A 21,049-nucleotide genomic window follows, 5' to 3' on the forward strand; every position below is an offset into this window, starting at 1 on the left:
TCTCTTGCCATTTATAGGTAGAGAACCATGCAATGTACAGATAAGAATGACTTTAATTCTTACTTTACAATATTTATGCTTGTGTATTTTTCTTGTTGTGTTGCTTACAACCTTCAGTGCCTGTGAATAGTGATGACAATAGTATGAGATTTGTTCTACCATCACATGTGATGCTTGCTGTAGATTTTGGTAGTTTTTCTTTTTTTTTTTTTAATGAGTTTTGGAGAAACTCAAAGCCAGAAAGAGCTTGGTTTTGGTTTTTAAAATTAGTAATGGGTATAGCAAATATTTTTTCAAAATATAACTTGTAATCTGTTGTATAGTTTTTCTCTTTTGATAGTATATCAAAAGATTTTCGAAAACTGAAGGACCCTCATGGTCCAGAGACAAACATTATTTGGTCATTTGGTATTCTTTTCAAACATTGTTGGATTTTATTTACTAATATTTTATTTAGGATTCTTGAATTTCATTTTTTTGGTTTGTGCTGGCCTATGCTAGTTAAGTAAATGTGTTACCAAAGCTATATGCATCCCATCCTGTTCATTAGTTCATTTTTTTTGAAAGTATCATTGATCTGTTCATTAGTTTTTAAAAATAACAGTATTAATGTTCTCTTCTTAAAATGGATTATTTTTTATTTTAGTTTTTCTAAAGTAGAATGTAAAGTGTCTAAATAAGGCTAGACTGGTGATGCACTCAAATGAGCATACACGAGTGAAACGGAAACAAGTAGATCATCGGCCTATATTTCTTGCCACCAATCTGGCTGTGGGGGGGTCCTTGAGCACCAAAGCGCAAGGTACATCCTTTATAAAATGCAACAACAGTTTTCTATTCTACTGTAGCTTAAATAAAATGCAACAATATTGATTTTTTCCCTTCAATCTCATGAAACTAAGAGTTCTAAATATGTTGAGGTCTGTGACTATTATGGAATCTTAAATCTTCCAGTTTAATCTATTTTTCTTTGCACAAAGTAGTATACCAATAAATGTTTTGAATGTAGTGTGAGAAAACAATGTGAAAAAGACTGCTGAGATTTTTATTATAGATTTTTGTTTCTACCTTCAAGAAACTCAGAAGAAAATAGTTTTCTAGTGGAAATAAACTCAGGTAGAATGGTGTATAGTGGAAATAAACTAAGGTAGAATGGTGTATCAAAAACAGGAAAGTAATGCTGAAACATTGACTGTCCTCCTACTTGGTCAAACCACCCCGTCCAGGAATTCAGGAAGAATTGAGACCCACATTTTTTTTTTCCTTCCTTTACAGAGAGGCGGTGCTCAAGATCTTGTATGCCTGTTAATGACTGCTCTCAGGCAGCTAAATCCAGAGAACAAACAGCTGCCGTGGTCATTAATTCAAACAACGCCGGTTACGAAGCTTGTGCCTACAGAGTGGGTGCTATAGGATGGAAATCAACATATATGCGCACCGGGAGTTCTGTCTTCCAGGACCTCACGTAAGTAACTCAGCAATCTGACAGAGCTTTATCACTGAAATTGCAATCAGAAAAAAATGAGGAAAATTACACAGAGGGAGAGGAAAGCTTTGGTTTTAAATCTGTCACAGTTATCATTTTTTTGTCATTTTTTTCTTACTGCTCGCTCATGTTGGTCATTCTGTGGTTACTACGTGTTTCTTAGTTGCTCTGCTGAAACACTGTCTCATCGCATTTCTAAACTGAGGGCTGAAAGTAAACTCTTTCCTTCAGATTCCTGGTGCTTTCTTCAGATAAGGTGGGCTTGCTTTTACTTTGAGAATTTTCTGCTTCGTAGATGCAGTTTATTTACAAAAGTACAGTGTTTGCTGCAATTTTTTTTTCCTTTGCTTTTGAAACGTGGTATACGGAACTGCCTGACTTGTACTTCTTTTTCTCCCAGGTTTAATTATTGACTAACCATACTGGGGAGTGGAGTGCATTTACTCTGAGTTAATTGGTATCTAAGACAAAATGGAAATTACCATGTTTATCAATATGTCAATATGTCAGTGTGCTATATTATAATGTAGTTTATTTAACCTAAAATTTTTATGGAGGCATATGGAAATCCGGATGTTTCAGGACATCATTATCACGTTTCAATTTAGTGATTAAAAGAACATATATATAAATATATTTAACTTAAAGATCATCTTTAGTTGCAGAATGGCTACAAGCACTTTTCAATCAAATGATGTCATTTTTCTATTATTTTTCTATTACCTCCATCTGGACCTAATGCCTAATTTCAATTTGCCTTCTTCAGTGAGAATTATTTTTATTTCTTGGTAGAGCATACATTTAAATTCAAGGTCAAATTTTCTTAGTTTCTAGTTGCAACTTCTTAGTTTTTCTTTTTTCTCATGCCTTCAGTGAAATCAAAGAAATGACTGTCTCCAGTTAAAGAGTTGCTGGCTCCCATTTTTCATGCAACTGACTTAAAAAATTTTTTTATATAACCTGAAATTACCATTTTATTCATCTGTCTAATGTTTAGTGGGTCTCTGACCACATCCACTCTGAAACACTCTCTATGGCCTTTAAGTCGTCTTAAGGTACTCTCTCACGTAATACAGCCATGTTTTTCAAAATTTCTCAACAAAACCCTCCATCCAGCTTGTCTCCCCCATATGCTATTCTCACTCTCTTATTATTCTCAGTCATATGTTCTCGTTAAGGAAAATGATCATTTAAAATGTAAAATTGATAGGATTTCATTACAGACTGAACTTGAGAAATAAAGGAAGAGGAGAAGTCAAGGATGCCTCCCAGTTTGCTGGGTGCATGATAATACCATTCACTAAGAATAGAATAGAGAAAGAGCCCAAGTTTCTGGGGAAGAAAAGTTCATTTGAAGTGCCTGTGGGACACATTTAAATAAAGATGTCCTAAAAGGAGTTGGATATTTGGGTTTAGACTGAAAAGACTAGATTAGAAATTCAGATTTAGAAACAACTTAAAATGGTTATTTGTTCAGCCACGCAAGTGGTTAAGGTCACAGTAGGTGTATATTAAAATGTAGTGTGGATAAAAGGAAGACTAAAGAGGAAATCCTAGAAAATATTAACTTTTTTTTTTTTGAGAGGGCATCTCTCATATTTATTGATCAAATGGTTGTTAACAACAATAAAATTCAGTATAGGGGGGTCAATGCTCAATGTACAATCATTAATCCATCTCAAGCCTAATTCTCATCAGTCTCCAATCTTCTGAAGCATAATGAACAAGTTCGTACATGGTGAACGAATTCTTACATAGTGAATAAATTCTTACATGGTGAACAGTACAAGGGCATTCATCACAGAAACTTTTGGTTTTGATCACGCATTATGAACTATAAACAATCAGGTCAAATATGAATATTTGTTTGATTTTTATACCTGATTTATATGTTGATCCCACATTTCTCCCTTTATTATTATTATTATTTTTATTTTTAATAAAATGCTGAAGTGGTAGGTAGATGCAAGATAAAGGTAGAAAACATAGTTTAGTGCTGTAAGAGGGCAAATGTAGATGATCAGGTGTGTGCCTATGGACTAAGTATTAATCCAAGCTAGACAAGGGCAGCAAAACATCCACGGATGCAGAAGATTTCTCTCAAAGCAGGGGGGATGAGGTTCTGAGCCTCACCTCTGTTGATCCCCAATTTCTCACCTGATGGCCCCCCTGCAACTGTGCCTGTCTTAGGTTGTTCCTCCCTTGAGGAATCTTACCCGTCTCTGGCTAACCAGTCATCTTCCGGGGCCATACAGGGAAATGTAAAGTTGGTAAGTGAGAGAGAAGCCATATTGTTTGAAAAGGTTAGCTTTTTACTTCTTTGCAGATTTATGCCCTGTGGCTTCTATGCCCAGCATTTGTCTTGAGGTATCTTTACAACCTGGAGGAATTATGATACTCGGTAAATTCGATATGAGGCACGAATTCTATTTAAGGGTTGTAATTAGGAAGGAAGAAGAAAAGCTATAGAGGTAGCATATGGAAGAAAACATGGGAGGATTGATTATTTCTTTGACATATCTTCTTGTAGAGTACCTTAAGTATGTATAGGTTTTAAACTAGTAACTAATTTGCACACACATTAACATAATAGGAATACGGTGACATAAACAAAGCAAATCTATAATTACCATCCATCTCCAGTGAAGCCAAGAAAACCATTAGGGCACCCTAGGCATTTGTGAAAATTTGTCTATGATATGATGGATATTGTCCTACTGTACTTGAACAGTCTGAGAAAAATCAGACAAATTAAAGCAGCCCATTTCTGGGATCTGTTCACATTCCATATGTTCTCTTAACCATAGATAGTCTATAGTCATAAGATTTTGGAGTGCTACAACTTGCACCCTTCCCAACTCCTGGTTGAGTTCCAACAGTACAGATCCGGTCAAATTCGTTGTCTCACTGTATGCACATGCCAGCCTAGGCATCTCCCTCCTCATTCCAATGGCAAGTCCAGGAAATGGTGGGGTGGACGCAGCCACAACCGCAGCATTGCCCGGATCCCTGTGGAGGCTTTTTGATGATCATCCCCCGGCACGAGTCCTCCAGAGAGTGCTGATGCTGGAAGCTCCTCCTCATATCGTATCTTAGTTCATTTTCTGGGTATCCAAGCTAGGCCTTGATCTTCTGCATAGAAACAAACAGACCCTTTGCCCACACTTTGACATGCCCTCTATACCACTGTGCAGAACTCATTGGAGGTCAGCACACAGGGACTGCCTTTTTTTTTTTTTTATTAAGAGAAAGGAATATTATCAGAAAAGAGTACCTCCATAGCTGATCATCTGATACCCTTTAAGTGATCAACATTAAGGATATTTAAAGCATGTGTTGATCTTTGATTTACCAATAGTTTTATCCTATCAAGGAGTAATCCCCCTTTTCTTTCTTTCTTTCTTTTTTTTTTTTTAATCTTTAATCTACATTTACATGAAGAGTACTATGTTTACTATGCTCTCCCCTATATCAGGTCCCCCCTAACAACCACATTACGGTTACTGTCCATCAGCTTAGCAAAATGTTGTAGAATCCCTACTTGTCCTCTCTGTATTGTGCAGCCCACCCTCCCCTTTCTCCCTCTACCCCATGCATGCTAATCTTAATAGCCCCCTTCTTCTTCCCCCCCCTTATCCCTCCCTGCCCACCCATCCTCCCCAGTTCCTTTCCCTTTGGTACCTGTTAGTCCATTTTTGGGTTCTGTAATTCCGCTGCTGTTTTGTTCCTTCAGGTTTTCCTTTGTTCTTATACTCCTCGGATGAGTGAAATCATTTGATATTTCTCTTTCTCCGCTTGGCTGATTTCACTGAGCATAATACTGTCCAGCTCCATCCATGTTGCTGCAAATGGTTGGATTTTTCCACTTCTTATGGCTGAGTAGTATTCCATTGTGTATGTGTACCACATCTTCTTTATCCATTCATCTACTGATGGACATTTAGGTTGCTTCCAGTTCTTGGCTATTGTAAATAGTGCTGCGATAAACATAGGGGTACATCTGTCTCTCTCAAACTTGATTGCTGCGTTCTTAGGGTAAATTCCTAGAAGTGGAATTCCTGGGTCAAATGGTAGGTCTGTTTTGAGCATTTTGATGAACCTCCAAACTGCTTTTCACAATGGTTGAACCAATTTACATTCCCACCAGCAGTGTAGGAGGGTTCCCCTTTCTCCACAGCCTCGCCAACATTTGTTGTTGTTTGTCTTTTGGATGGCAGCTATCCTTACTGGTGTGAGGTGATACCTCATTGTAGTTTTAATTTGCATTTCTCTGATAATTAGTGATGTGGAGCATCTTTTCATGTGTCTGTTGGCCATCTGTATTTCTTTTTTAGAGAACTGTCTGTTCAGTTCCTCTGCCCAGTTTTTAATTGGGTTATTTGTTTTTTGTTCGTTGAGGCATGTGAGCTCTTTATATATTCTGGACGTCAAGCCTTTATCGGATCTGTCATTTTCAAATATATTCTCCCATACTGTAGGGTTCCTTTTTGTTCTATTGATGGTGTCTTTCGCTGTACAGAAGCTTTTCAGCTTAATGTAGTCCCACTTGCTCATTTTTGCTGTTGTTTTCCTTGCCCAGGGAGATATGTTCAAGAAGAGGTCACTCATGTTTATGTCTAAGAGGTTTTTGCATATGTTTTTTTCCAAAAGTTTAATGGTTTCATGACCTACATTCAGGTCTTTGATCCATTTTGAGTTTACCTTTGTATATGGGGTTAGACAATGGTCCAGTTTCATTCTCCTACACGTAGCTGTCCAGTTTTGCCAACAACATCTGTTGAAGAGACTGTCATTTCCCCATTGTATGTCCATGGCTCCTTTATCAAATATTAATTGACCATATTTGTTTGGGTTAATTTCTGGAGTCTCTAATCTGTTCCACTGGTCTGTGGCTCTGTTCTTGTGCCAGTACCAAATTGTCTTGATTACTATGGCTTTGTAGTAGAGCTTGAAGTTGGGGAGTGAGATCCCCCCTACTTTGTTCTTCTTTTTCAGGATTGCTTTGGCTATTCGGGGTCTTTGGTGTTTCCATATGAATTTTTAAATTATTTGTTCCAATTCATTGAAGAATGTTGCTGGTAATTTGATAGGGATTGCATCAAATCTGTATATTGCTTTGGGCAGGATGGCCATTTTGACGATATTAATTCTTCCTAGCCATGAGCATGGGATGAGTTTCCATTTATTAGTGTCCCCTTTAATTTCTCTTAAGAGTGACTTGTAGTTTTCAGAGTATAAGTCTTTCACTTCTTTGCTTAGGTTTATTCCTAGGTATTTTATTCTATTTGATGCAATGGTGAATGGAATTGTTTTCCTGATTTCTCTTTCTATTGATTCATTGTTAGTGTATAGGAAAGCTACAGATTTCTGTGTGTTAATTTTGTATCCTGCACCTTTGCTGTATTCCGATATCAGTTCTAGTAGTTTTGGAGTGGAGTCTTTAGGGTTTTTTATGTACAGTATCATATCATCTGCAAATAGTGACAGTTTAACTTCTTCTTTACCAATCTGGATTCCTTGTATTTCTTTGTTTTGTCTGATTGCCATTGCTAGGACCTCCAGTACTATGTTAAATAACAGTGGGGAGAGTGGGCATCCCTGTTTTGTTCCCGATCTCAGAGGAAAAGCTTTCAGCTTCTCAGTGTTCAGTATAATGTTGGCTGTGGGTTTATCATATATGGCCTTTATTATGTTGAGGTACTTGCCCTCTATTCCCATTTTGCTGAGAGTTTTTATCATGAATGGATGTTGAATTTTGTCAAATGCTTTTTCAGCATCTATGGAGATGATCATGTGGTTTTTGTCTTTCTTTTTTTTTTTTTTTTTTTTTTTTTTTTTTGACGATAACATGGAAAGATTGATTATTTCTTTGACATATCTTCTTGTAGAGTAACTTAAGCATGTATAGGTTTTGTCTTTCTTTTTGTTTATGTGGCGGATGATGTTGATGGATTTTTGAATGTTGTACCATCCTTGCATCCCTGGGATGAACCCCACTTGGTCATGGTGTATGATCCTTTTGATATACTGTTGAATTCTGTTTGCTAATATTTTATTGAGTATTTTTGCATCTACATTCATCAGGGATATTGGTCTGTAATTTTCTTTTTTGGTGGGGTCTTTGCCTGGTTTTGGTATTAGGGTGATGTTGGCTTCATAGAATAAGTTTAGGAGTATTCCCTCTTCTTCTATTTTGTGGAACACTTTAAGGAGAATGGGTATTATGTCTTCTCTGTGTGTCTGATAAAATTCTGAGGTAAATCCATCCGGCCCTGGGGTTTTGTTCTTGGGTAGTTTTTTGATTACCTTTTCAATTTCTTTGCTCATAATTGGTTTGTTTAACTTTTGTGTTTCTTCCTTGGTCAGTCTTGGGAGGTTGTATTTTTCTAGGAAGTTGTCCATTTCTTCTAGGTTTTCCAGCTTGTTGGCATATAGGTTTTCATAGTAGTCTTTAATAATTCTTTGTATTTCTGTGGAGTCTGTCGTGATTTTTCCGTTCTCATTTCTGAATTTGTGTTGATTCTCTTTTTCTCTTAATAAGTTTGGCTAGAGGCTTATCTATTTTGTTTATTTTCTCAAAGAACCAGCTCTTGTTTTCGTTGATTTTTGCTATTGTTTTATTCTTCTCAATTTTGTTTATTTCTTCTCTGATCTTTATTATGTCCCTCCTTCTGCGGACTTTAGGCCTCATTTGTTCTTCTTTTTCCAGTTTCAATAATTGTGATGTTAGACTATTCATTTGGGATTGTTCTTCCTTCTTCAAGTGTGCCTGGATCGCTATATACTTTCCTCTTAAGACTGCTTTCACTGCGTCCCACAAAAGTTGGGGCTTTGTGTTGTTGTTGTCATTTGTTTCTATATATTCCTTGATCTCTATTTTGATTTGTTCATTGATCCATTGATTATTTAGTAGCATGTTGTTAAGCCTCCATGTGTTTGTGATCCTTTTTGTTTTCTCTGTAGAATTTATTTCTAGTTTTATACCTTTGTGGTCTGAAAAATTGGTTGGTAGAATTTCAATATTTTGGAATTTACTGAGGCTCTTTTTGTGAGCTAGTATGTGGTCCTTTCTGGAGAATGTTCCATGTGCACTTGAGAAGAATGTATATCCTGTTGCTTTGGGATGTAGAGTTCTATAGATGTCTATTAGGTCCATCTGTTCTAGTGTGTTGTTCAGTGCCTGTGTGTCCTTACTTATTTTCTGCCCGGTGGATCTATCCTTTGCGGTGAGTGGTGTGTTGAAGTCTCCTACAATGAATGCATTGCAGTCTATTTCCCTCTTTAGTTCTGTTAGTATTTGCTTCACATATGCTGGTGCTCCTGTATTGGGTGCATATATATTTAGAACGGGTATATCCTCTTGTTGGACTGAGCCCTTTATCATTATGTAGTATCCTTCTTTATCTCTTATTACTTTCTTTGTTTTGAAGTCTATTTTGTGTGATATTAGTACTGCAACCCCTGCTTTCTTCTCACTGTTGTTTGCCTGAAATATGTTTTTCCATCCCTTGACTTTTAGTCTGTGCTTGTCTTTGGGTTTAAGGTGAGTTTCTTGTAAGCGGCATATAGATGGGTCTTGCTTTTTTATCCATTCTATTACTCTGTGTCTTTTGATTGGTGCATTAAGTCCATTTACATTTAGGGTGACTATTGAGAGATATGTACTTATTGCCATTGCAGGCTTTAAATTCGTGGTTACCAAACGTTCAAGGTTAGCCTCTTTAGTATCTTACTGCCTAACTTAGCTCGCTTATTGAGCTGTTATATACACTGTCTGGAGATTCTTTTCTTCTCTCCCTTCTTATTCCTCCTCCTCCCTTCTTCATATGTTGTGTGTTTTGTTCTGTGTTCTTTTTAGGAGTGCTCCCATCTAGAGCAGTCCCTGTAAGATGCCCTGTAGAGGTGGTTTGTGGGAAGCAAAATCCCTCAGCTTTTGCTTGTCTAGGAATTGCTTAATCCCGCCATCATATTTAAATGATAGTCATGCTGGATACAGTATCCTTGGTTCAAGGCCCTTCTGTTTCATTGTATTAAATATATCATGCCATTCTCTTCTGGCCTGTAGGGTTTCTGTCGAGAAGTCTGATGTTAGCCTGATGGGTTTTCCTTTATAGGTGACCTTTTTCTCTCTAGCTGCCTTTAAAACTCTTTCCTTGTCCTTGATCCTTGCCATTTTAATTACTATGTGTCTTGGTGTTTCCTCCTTGGATCCTTTCTGTTGGGGGTTCTGTGTAATTCCATGGTCTGTTCGATTATTTCCTCCCCCAGTTTGGGGACGTTTTCAGCAATTATTTCTTCAAAGAGACTTTCTATCCCTTTTCCTCTTTCTTCTTCTTCTGGTACCCCTATAATACGAATATTATTCCTTTTGGCTTGGTCACATAGTTCTCTTAGTGTTGTTTCATTCCTGGAGATCCTTTTATCTCTATGTCAGCTTCTATACGTTCCTGTTCTCTGGCTTCTATTCCTTCAATGGCCTCTTGCATCTTATCCATTCTGCTTATAAATCCTTCCAGGGATTGTTTCACTTCTGTGATCTCCTTCCTGACATCTGTGCTGTCCCTCCAGACTTCATCCCATTGCTCTTGCATTTTTCTCTGCATCTCATCCCATTGCTCTGGCATTTTTCTCTGCATTTCTGTGAGCATGTTCATGATTTTTATTTTGAATTCTTTTTCAGGAGGACTGGTTAGGTCTGTCTCCTTCTCAGGTGTTGTCTCTGTGATGTTTGTCTGCCTGTAGTTTTGCCTTTTCATGGTGATAGAGATAGTTTGCAGAGCTGGTACAAGTGACCGCTGGAAGAGCTTCCCTTCTTGTTGGTTTGTGGCCTTCCTCTCCTGGGACAATAGCGACCTCTAGTGGCTTATGCTTGGCAGCTGTGCGCAGGCAGGGCTTCTGCTACCTGCCCGTTTGCTATGGAGTTTATCTCCGCTGTTGCTGTGGGCATGGCCTGGCTGGGGCTGCTCCTTCAAAGTGGTGGAGCCCCGTTGGAGGGGGAGCGGCTGCGAGGCTATTTATCTCCGTAAGGGGCCTCTGTGCTCCCTGTTGTCCAGGGGGTTAGAGTGCCCAGAGATCCCCAGATTCCCTGCCTCTGGTCTAAGTGTCTTGTCCTGCCCCTTTAAGACTTCCAAAAAGCACTCTCCAAACAACAACAGCAACAATGAGAGAGGGAGCAGAAGAAAAAAAAAAAAAAAAAGGAAAATACACGTGATTTTTTTTTTTTTTCCTCAGGCGCTGGTCCCAGGCACCCGCTCACTGGTCCTGCTGCCTTGCCTCCCTAGCATCGGGGTCCCTGTCCCTTCAAGGCTTCCAAAAAGCACCCGCCCACCGGTCCCGCAGGGAAAAACGCGCGATATTCTTTGTCTTCAGGCGCCAGTCCCAGGCACCCGCTCACTGGTCCTGCTGCTCTGCCTCCCTCGCACCAGGGTCCCTGTCCCTTTAAGGCTTCCAAAAAGCACTCGCCAAAAAGAGAACAAAAACGGGGGAAAACGCGCGATTTCCTCCATCCTCAGGCGCCAGTCTCAGGCACCTGCCTACTGGTCCGGCAGGGAAAAATGCTCGATATTCTTTGTCCTCAGGTGCCGGTCCCAGGCACCCGCTCTCCGGTCCTGCTGCTCTGCCTCCCTAGCACCAGGGTCCCTGTCCCTTTAAGGCTTCCAAAAAGCACTCGCCAAAAAGAGAAAAAAAAAGGGGAAAAACACGCGATTTCCTCTGTCCTCAGGCGCCGGTCTCAGGTACCCGCCCTCCGGTCCCGCAGGGAAAAACACGGGATATTCTTTGTCCTCAGGCACCGGTCCCAGGCACCTGCTCACCGGTCCCGCCGCCCTGCCTCCCTAGCAACAGGGTCCCTGTCCCTTTAAGGCTTCCAAAACGCACTCGCCAAAAAGAGAAAAAAAAAAGGGGGAAAAGCTCGCGATTTCCTCCGTCCTCAGGCGCTGGTCTCAGGCACCCGCCCATCAGTCCCATAGGGAAAAACGCGCGATAATCTTTGTCCTCAGGCGCCGGTCCCAGGCACCCGCTCACCAGTCCCGCCGCCCTGCCTCCCTAGCAATGGGGTCCCTGTCCCTTTAAGGCTTCCAAAAAGCACTTGCCAAAAAAAAAACCGCTCCGGTTTCTTTCCACCCTCCGGGAGCTGGGGGGAGGGGCGCTCGGGTCCCGCCGGGCCGGGGCTTGTATCTTACCCCTTTCGCAAGGCGCTGGGTTCTTGCAGGTGTGGATGTGGTCTGGATGTTGTCCTGTGTCCTCTGGTCTCTATTTTAGGAAGAGTTTTCTTTGTTATATTTTCATAGCTCTATGTGTTTTTGGGAGGAGATTTCCACTGCTCTACTCACGCCGCCATCCTGGCTCCGCCTGGAAATATTAACTTTTAAGTAGGTGTTTGAAGAAATATAGCAGCCAGAGATGTCAGAAGTACGTGGGAAGTCAAGAGGTATCATGGAAGCCCAGGAAGAAGCAAGTTTCAAGATTGAGGCAGTGACCAAGAACATAAAGAAAGGGTTAAGAAAAGAGTTACCAGAGGGCAGATAAGACTAGGTGTGTGGGCAGTTGGAGAAAGTGAGTTAGGAGGAAGCATGGACAGGAAAGCACCATTGCATGTTTAACATAATTCACAACAAACAGAAGTCCCTAGGTTTCTCCAAAATTACACATCCTATAAAATTCAGTAATGTCTTAGAGTCTAATTGTCTAAACTTAGATAACTGCTATAATTTCTCAACTGGTCAAGAGTAAAGGTATAACAAACTGGGCTCCAGGAGCCTTGAGAAAATCTGGTGAAACAGGTAGGACAAGAAAGGTAGGGTGGTTGGATGCTTTGGGCTAAGAGTGAGCAGTGTATTTGAAAAGAGGTGTAACTTACCCAATAAAACTTCTATTACAAATCTGTATCTCCAGTCCACATCTTTCTCTAGCTCCTCACTCTCATAAAAATGTCCTTTAAGTTATGCAAATGCAACACATCCAAATTGAAGCTCATTATCTTCTCACCTACTCCAACCCACCCCAAGCCTGCTTACTTCTCCTCTATTCCAGGTAACAGCTTTGCCAGCCACCCACGTGTTTGAATTAGTACCCACAGTCATTCTTTTCCATCATCATCCCTTTGATTTTATCTCTGCCAGCAAGTTCTGGCCATTCTTGCTCTACATTCTTTTGACTCCAGCTCCTTCCACTTAATTTCTACTACCACCCCCTTAATTCAGGTCCTGAAATAGTATTCCTAACTGGTCTCCCTTCTGCCTTCCTCTCTTCTTCCTCCTCTTCCCAATCTATCTCCCATGATTCTAGTTAAACAGATCTGATTACATCACTTTCCTGGTTTAAAAAAGCTTCCAATCTGACCTCTTTAGCATGACATCATGCAATGCCCTCGCTGACCTGGCCTTACTCCCATCTTAGGGGCATCTCTGGTTTCTTTCTGCCTCCACACATCTACCTTATAACACTATGAAGTTTCTCTTGTTCAACTCACCATGCCGTTTTACACTTGATTCACTGTAAAGACTGAGCAGAAGTGTTCCGCTACTAGGACCATAAGCTTGGGCCCCTGGAGGAGGGGAGATGCGGGGAACCGGGTGCAATGACTCGGCCCAGCCACAGAGGGGTCAGCTCGGCAATAACTCTTTTCAGAGACCCGATCCCCCAGTCTGACTCAGCACTTGTGAGACTTTGTTTCTTCCATAAGTCGTGATTCAAGGAACTATCAGGGAGACAAGATACCTAAGAGAGCTAATGTCAAGGTACTTATGATCTGATGAGAGAAATAGGACAGAGTGAGCCATTTAATGTGACTGATTTTCTTGGGTTCCTTATAAAACATCAGACCTATCACTTAACAGTCATAAATATATACAAAGATATTAGGTAATTAATAGTAAGTATGAGATGAGTATACAAGACAAGTACTATAGCAATTTAGAGGAGGAGGGGATTATTTGGAGATAGGTTGTTTAGATTACATGTCACAGCATAGATAGGACTTGAAGCCTGAGTAGGGTGTAAGTGCAGGAGGAATAGGCTTCTAATTCTGGGGAATGACCCAGAGGCAGAAAAAGATCTGTTCAGGGCAGAAGGATCTGGTTAGGGAATGATGTTGGGAAGGGCAGAAAGAGGACGGTAAGGGGTCAGGGCGTGATTGCAGGGGACCTTCAATGCCAAAGTTAATTCCCTAGGCACACTTTACCTAGCAGGGAATGGGAGCCACTGAAGTTTTTCCTAAGGAAAAAAATGACTTAATGAAAGCAGTTTTTTAAAGAGATTAATCAGACAGTAGTGTTCAGGACAGATCAGAGAATCAAGGGAATGCAGACTGACAGCAAGTAGAAGGACAATGATCTAGGCCTCAGATGTCACAGTTTGTCAATTCTAAGACATTATTGACAACAGATTTTTTTAATGAAAAACTTTACATAAAATGTATACATTGATTATAAAATCTTGATTGTAGGTTTGTAAAATCATGACAATATAGGCATCCCAGAATTAAGGAAATAAGAGAATGAACTAATGTGGTGATGGTAGGAGTGGGAAAAGAAGAGTAGATACAAAAGAAACAATTTGAAGAATTTGAGAAATTGGATGTTAAAAGTCAGAGAAATTAAAATATGACTGTGATTTTGAGTCTGAATAGAAGTGGTTAGTTGGTACCATCAAAAGACATGGGGACATCAAGAAGGAAAAACCAAACTCAAGTTTATATACTGAGTTTTAGGTGAGGAAATATCTAGCAGGCAATTGAAGATTCAGGCCTAGAAGTAGGAAGGAAGATCGAGCGGGAGCGGGCATCCGAGGCGCTGTTTGCACTGAAGTCCAGGTGGGAGTCTTGAGAGTGAATGAAGCTCTGACACACAGAGGGGGCGGGGCCAGGGGCGGAGGTGTCACCACAAGGGGCGCCGGCGCATAGGGATGGGAAGCAGGGTGGGGAAGAAAACCAGAAATGATTTGAAAGGTTGAGTTGGGTTCCTTCCAGAGTAGGGGTTTGAAAGACATGAGAAGAGAGAGGTTGAGGCCTATCTTCATGCTTCGGGTTTACAGGCCCCAGTTGCATGTATTGAGACGTGCCCTGAGCATTCACACAAGTATTAAGAAGCCCACTTCAGTACCCCAAAGGAGTAGCCCTGTGGGACCCACCTTCATCCTTAGCTGCATGCTGCCTACCAAGTATGGACTAGTTCTCAGCTCTAGGAGCTGTGGGTTCATACTGTGACACATGTTGAGAAATCATGACATTTTTCCAAAGGCTTGTTGCTGGTATTGAGTGTTGTTGATCTTAGCCAGATCCTTTAAAGTCCATAAGGACATACTTCCCACATAACTCTCTAATGAACAAGTAATTTTAGAACATAATTTTGTTGATCCAACATTTTGTGATAGAGCCATAGTTAAAGGCAAACTCATTTTTAACACTTTTCTACTTCTCCTGGAACAGCTGTGCCAATTAAACTTTCTGATCTCCAATTAGTCAGGGATGACTGAACACTCTCTGGCTTATCTCATTTTCCTAGCAGACACATAAGAAATAAAATAATTTATTGGTTTAAAATGTGATACTTATTAAACAGAAGTATCCAGCTCAATATGGTAATTGCTCTGTTTTTTCTGTCTTTTGATTTCTTCATGATATTGGTTAAGGTCAGGAATGGCAAATATGCAATACCATTCCTGCCTCCCTTCCATCCCCCGCAAAAACAACATGGCAGACATCACAATAGCCTTTTCCTTTGAACTCAGCCTCAAAGTCATTTTCCACATTTCCAATTCTCTAGGTAGCCACTATCAATCGATTGTAGTTGGGAATCAAAATGATGGAGTTGAGAATGCCTCCTGACTTGTGGTTTTGTTCTTAATATCTTCTCATTGCAAGGAATAGAATTGGATTGAAATGTCCAGGATCCAAGGCAAGTCAGGGACTGGATTCTGTCCCTCTGGTCCACGTGTTTTTACCTCTTACTGCATATCTGTGTCTGTAACATGTCTCATTTCCCAACTCACTTCAACTTGGAATCTTAGTATCTGGCACTCGAAATGCCTCAGAGTGCTACTGTGACATGCTTAACCAGTACCCTTGTGTCTGTTACTAAGCACAGCCTTGGTAGTAGGTCTTTTTATGGGTCGTGGGTAGGTAGCCCTTGGATAGGCACCCTATGGATGCTGGTAATGTTTCCTTTATCTTACTGGTTATCTAGGTGTGTTCACTTCATGAAAATTCAGAATTCAACACATGCTTATTACTTGAGTTTGTTATATTTCAATAAAAAATTTAACAAAAAGTGCCAAACTAATCTTTTACATTCTTTATCAAACGAGTATATCAGGAGAATAAACATTGTATATCTTGATTTTTAAAAAGGTTATCTTAAAACTTCTTAAGACATTTATGTGAACAATTCAGAGATGTGGGCTGAAAATAGTTACGTGAATTCTTAACTAGGTGAATTGCTCACCCAAAACTCGATGATCAAGATCAACCTGCAGGCAGGTTTCCGGCATCGTACATAAGGACTCTTCTTAGTATGAGAGCAGATACAGGGGAGGGGCTGAGCATGCGGGATCAAGAGCTGGGCTCTTCTGCTTGACAGCTGAGTGACCTTAGGGAACTTTCCCTTTGTGCTTCAGTCTCGCTGTCTATAAAGTGGGGGTGACAATATTCCTAACAACCTTAAGATATAGATTCTGTGTGAATATAACTAAAGTGGTTAGAATAGTAGGGTACTGACACATGGGTAGATTTTCTAGAGAGGCAGAATACTTTAAATTAAATCACCAAATAAAAGAATGAGGCAAGGCCTATTAGAGATGTTCCCAAGGAGCCCGGATGAGTATCGGTCAGGGGTGCTGTGGACGGCTCTCCTCTTTTGAGCAGGTCACGTTAGATGACTTTTATAAGGTCTACGATTCTTCAATAGTCTAATTATGCCCTGAATACTTGAAGTTATAATTCTGATTATGGAGTAACTGACAGAAAAACCTGATTTTATTATACTAAGCCATAAATACTTTTTTTGCAGCTTGTAGAGCACTCAGATTAAAGCCAAAGAAAACCAAACCAAACAAAATTTAATGACTTGAGAAGATTTTTTTATGTTAATTCACACTGTTTAAATGGCAAAGTAACAGAAATCCAACAATGTAATATTTATACATAGAAAAGGGAAGCCCAAAAAGCCAACAGAAAATGCTTCTTATGCTTCTTGCTGCAACTTTATCTCAAGAGAACACAGGGGAAGTTCTAAAAAAGGTCACTTAATTTAAAGTTAAGTGACTATAAACATAGAAGTACTTCGATTAACATGTATAGTATGGGGGGTGCACGGGGAGGGCTGTGCAACACAGAGAAGACAAGTAGTGATTTTACAGCATCATACTATGTTGATGGACAGTGACTGTGAACGGGTATGTGGGGGGGACTTGGTGAAAGGGGGAGCCTAGTAAACATAATGTCCTTCATGTAATTGTAGATTAACGATACCAAAATAAAACTAATAAAAAAAAAACGGAAGTACTTGACTACATATGGAAATATAAAATTTTCAGTATTGGTCAAACATACACAAGATCTACAATTGGCTTAATAAGTACACAATTCTCAAAATTTACTACTTATTGAAAATACTTATATTTCTAGTTAGTTTTTCCTAGCTATAATCTTTTTTTTTATATCATTAATCTACAATTACATGAGGAACATTATGTTCACTAGACTCCACCCATCACCAAGTTCCTCCCACATACCCCATTACAGTCACTGTCCATCAGCTTAGTAAGATGTTGTAGAATCACTACTTGTCTTCTCTGTGTTGTACAGCCCTCCCCGTGCCCACCCCACATTACACATGCTAATCATAATGCCCTCTTTCCTCCCCCCACCCCTTATCCTTCTCTTCCCACCCATCCTCCCCAGTTCCTTTCCCTTTGGTAACTGAGTCCATTCTTGGGTTCTGTGATTCTGCTGCCGTTTTGATCCTTCAGTTTTTTCTTTGTTCTTATACTCCACAGATGAGTGAAATGATTTGGTACTTGTCTTTCTCTGCCTGGCTTATTTCACTGAGCATAATACCCTCTAGCTCCATCCATGTTGTTGCAAATGGTAGGATTTGTTTTCTTCTTATGGCTGAATAATATTCCATTGTGTATATGTACCACATCTTCTTTATCCATTCGTCAACTGATGGACACTTAGGTTGCTTCCATTTCTTGGCTATTGTAAATGGTGCTGCGATAAACATAGGGGTGCATATGTCTTTTTCAAACTGGGCTGCTGCATTCTAAAGGTAAATTCCTAGGAGTGGAATTCCTGGGTCAAATGGTATTTCTATTTTGAGTTTTTTAAGGAACCTCCATACTGCTTTCCACAATGGTTGAACTAATTTACATTCCCACCAGCAGTGTAGGAGGGTTCCCCTTTCTCCACAGCCTTGCCAACATTTGTTGTTGTTTGTCTTTTGGATGGTGGTGATCCTTACTGGTGTGAGGTGATATCTCATTGTGGTTTTAATTTGCATTTCTCTGATTATTAATGATGTGGAGCATTTTTCATGTGTCTGTTGGCCATCTGAATTTCTTCTTTGGAGAACTGTCTATTCAGCTCCTCTGCCCATTTTTTGTTTGGATTATTTGCTTTTTGTTTGTTGAGGTGCATGAGCTCTTTATATATTTTGGATGTCAACCCTTTATCAGATCTGTCATTTATGAATATATTCTCCCTCCTGGCTATAATCTTAGCCATTATTTTTAAAACATATTGAACTTGTACACTTAAGATGCCTGTATTTTTTATGTATAGTTTGAATTTTCACAAACCAAATACATCCATATAATCACCCAAATTTTTTTTAAAAAATGAACATTAACACTGATTTTGAAATTTTTCTTAACTTTCAAGAGAAAAAGCTAATGTTCCACTGTCTTGCCAATGGGTTTCTGCCCTGGGCAAGTTCGCTATGGATTCAATGTGACCAAAGATATGACTGCAAAATGTTCTTGTGGTGAAAGGGTTATACCCAACTTTATTTCCAGGTGGTAGGTCAGTCACTAAAATCCCCTTCACTCAGAGTGAATTTGCATGCAGCAAGCCGGTCTCTGCCTCTGGGCCCTTCTGTCCACACAGCCATCCTCTGGGCCTCTCTGCCTGCACAGCCATCCCACACACCTGTCCTCTGGGCCTCTCTGCACAGCCATCCCACATAGCCATCCTCTGGCCCTCTGTCCTCGGTGCTGCCACCACTCCAGCCTCTGCTCTGCTCTCCTGCTGTCTTGCAGCTGTGCCAACAAGTCACACTCAGAGCACTGGGCGGGGCTCTTTATATAGAGTCAACAGCCATGTATTGCCCAAAGATCTCTGTGACTTTGCCATTTAAACAGTGTGAATTAACATCAACTTGCCCGGGGTGGAAAATTTCAAAATCAGTGTTAATGTTCATTTTCTTTAAAAGTTTGGGTGATTACATGGATGTATTTGGTTTGTAAAAATTCAAACTGAATTTCAAACAGTGAGCTAGTCAACCAGGTTCAGGTGAGAATCCTGGCCACAGGAACTCTCATTTTATCCACACTCCACCCCTCCAGGATTCTCTCCTCTCAATCTATGTGCCCTTAGTCCTCTGCAGTGGTCCCTGTGCAAGGAAGCTTGAACATTGTTCTCCAGCCTCTCCAGCAAAAAGTCTTGCAGACACACAGGCCAGACTTGTGGCTCTGTCTCTGACCTCTGCTACTTTAGTCTTAATGGCTTGAACTGCTGCACTGGTTTCAGTTGTTGCCATAGCTCCAGTAAGATCCTATTTGGCTTCCCGTCTAATTTCCATCTATCTACTCCTGCCCATATTAAATCAACCTACATCTGAGTACTCATAACCTTCATAAGGCCCCTTAAATTCTTCTTGTGAGTCACCTCGCATTTTGTAATTGCTGCCTCAAGGCGGGCTGCACTGTCAGGGAAGACAGCTTTCCCATCTCTGATCCCAAAAGAACAATTTCATCCACCCCTAAGTCCCACAGCCACCGGCTCAGCCTGAGTATAGGGGCAGACAAGAGTGCTCCACGACCTGGGGAGGGGGCCACTCCTCTCCTTGGGGAACTTTCAGCTGTGGGTCTTTATTTTCTTTACAACCACTGGGTGTGCTTTCAGTACAGGAGAGGCCAGTGCCTCCGGCACCACCCCTTCATCCTTCCCCAGCTCCTCCATTTCTGGAGCTCATAGTACCTTTCTCTCCACTATCCCAAGTGCCTCCGCTGTTAACAGTGCCTTGCAACAATGCTAGCTTAGTCTTCAGAAGCTCTCTTACCTTCAGCTCAATGCTTTGCAGCTGACATTCTCGCCACCTCCACCTGTGCTTCCCTCAGGAGTTCATCTTTTTCCTTGATGGTCTCTTCCACCTTCAGAACACCTGGCAGCACTGCCATCTCCTCCAGTCAGGAATTGTTTACCTCTCCAATGGCACCTTGCTGCAGGCATTCTCATGCTGCCTCCTCTCACATCAATGCCATTTCCTTCTTCAGGGAATCCACAGAACTTTGCAGCTTGCATTCTTGTGCTGCCATTTCTTGGGTCTCTTTTGTAGACATTTTTAATACTGTAAGAAGCAGCCAACCCACAGTCCCCGCTGCCTCACGAGCACTCTGTTTCTCAAAGGATTTTACTATACCAAGGGCCACCCCTACTGCCTCAGGTGTCACCTCCACTTGCCTCCAGTCCTGGGGTGGGACCCAGTCCTCTAGGAGGCAAGCCACCTAAGACCACATACCCATTGGGGGACAATCCACTGTCTCCCCATTCACAGGGGCAGCCCGCTGAAGCACCCCTCCCATAAGGGCAGCCTTTTTCTTTGGTCAACAATGAATCCTGCTGACTATGCCAATTGTCTTGCCAATGGGTTTCAGCCCCAGGCAAGTTCACTATGGATTCAATATGACCAAAGAAATGACCGCAAAACATTCTTGGGGTGAAAGGGTTATACCCAAGTTTATTTCCAGGTGGCAGGTCAGTCACTAAAATTCCCTTCACTCAGAGTGAGTTTGCATGCAGCAAGCCAGTCTCTGCCTCTGGGCCCCTCTGTCTGTACAGCCATCCTCTGGGCTCTGCCTGCACAGCCATCCCAAAGAGCCATTCTCTGGGCCTCTCTGCACAGTTGTCCCACACAGCCATCCTCTGAACCTCGGTCCTCGGTGCTGCCACCACTCCAGCCTCTGCTCTGCTCTCCTGCAGTCTTGCAGCCGTGCCACCATGTCATGCCCAGAGCACTGGGCGGAGCTCTTTGTAGAGTCAGCAGCCATGTATTGCCCACAGGTGTGCAGTGAGCTAGTCAACCAGGGCCAGGTGAGAATCCTGGCCACAGGTACTCTCATTTTATCCACATCCACTCTGGATATTTGTTGTTATGTCAGGTAACATTAAAGGCAATATGCTCACCTTGAAGATCTCCTGGGAGCTACAATACCACTAGTGGTAGGCAGAATAATAGCTCCCCAAAGATATCCATCTCTTAATCCCCAGAACCTGTGAGTATGTTTCCTTACATAGCAGAAGAGACTTTGCAGATTGGATTCAATTAAAGATTCTGGGATGGGAAG

General features: G+C 41.1%; 1 protein-coding gene across 1 annotated transcript in view; it reads left to right on the forward strand.

Moving 5' to 3' along the window:
• Positions 1-1,308: 1,308 nt before the first annotated feature.
• The window catches only part of GNE (glucosamine (UDP-N-acetyl)-2-epimerase/N-acetylmannosamine kinase), a 54,191-nt gene continuing 34,450 nt past the window's right edge, over positions 1,309-21,049 (forward strand). Inside the window, exon 1 of the mRNA XM_073227535.1 lies at positions 1,309-1,465. Within this exon, the coding sequence (XP_073083636.1) occupies positions 1,415-1,465 (51 nt within the window). The 5' untranslated portion in view covers positions 1,309-1,414. The remainder of the gene's footprint in view (positions 1,466-21,049) is intronic.

Source organism: Manis javanica, chromosome 2 (genome assembly GCF_040802235.1).
Source record: "Manis javanica isolate MJ-LG chromosome 2, MJ_LKY, whole genome shotgun sequence".
In the NCBI taxonomy this organism is placed as follows: Eukaryota; Metazoa; Chordata; class Mammalia; order Pholidota; family Manidae; genus Manis; species Manis javanica.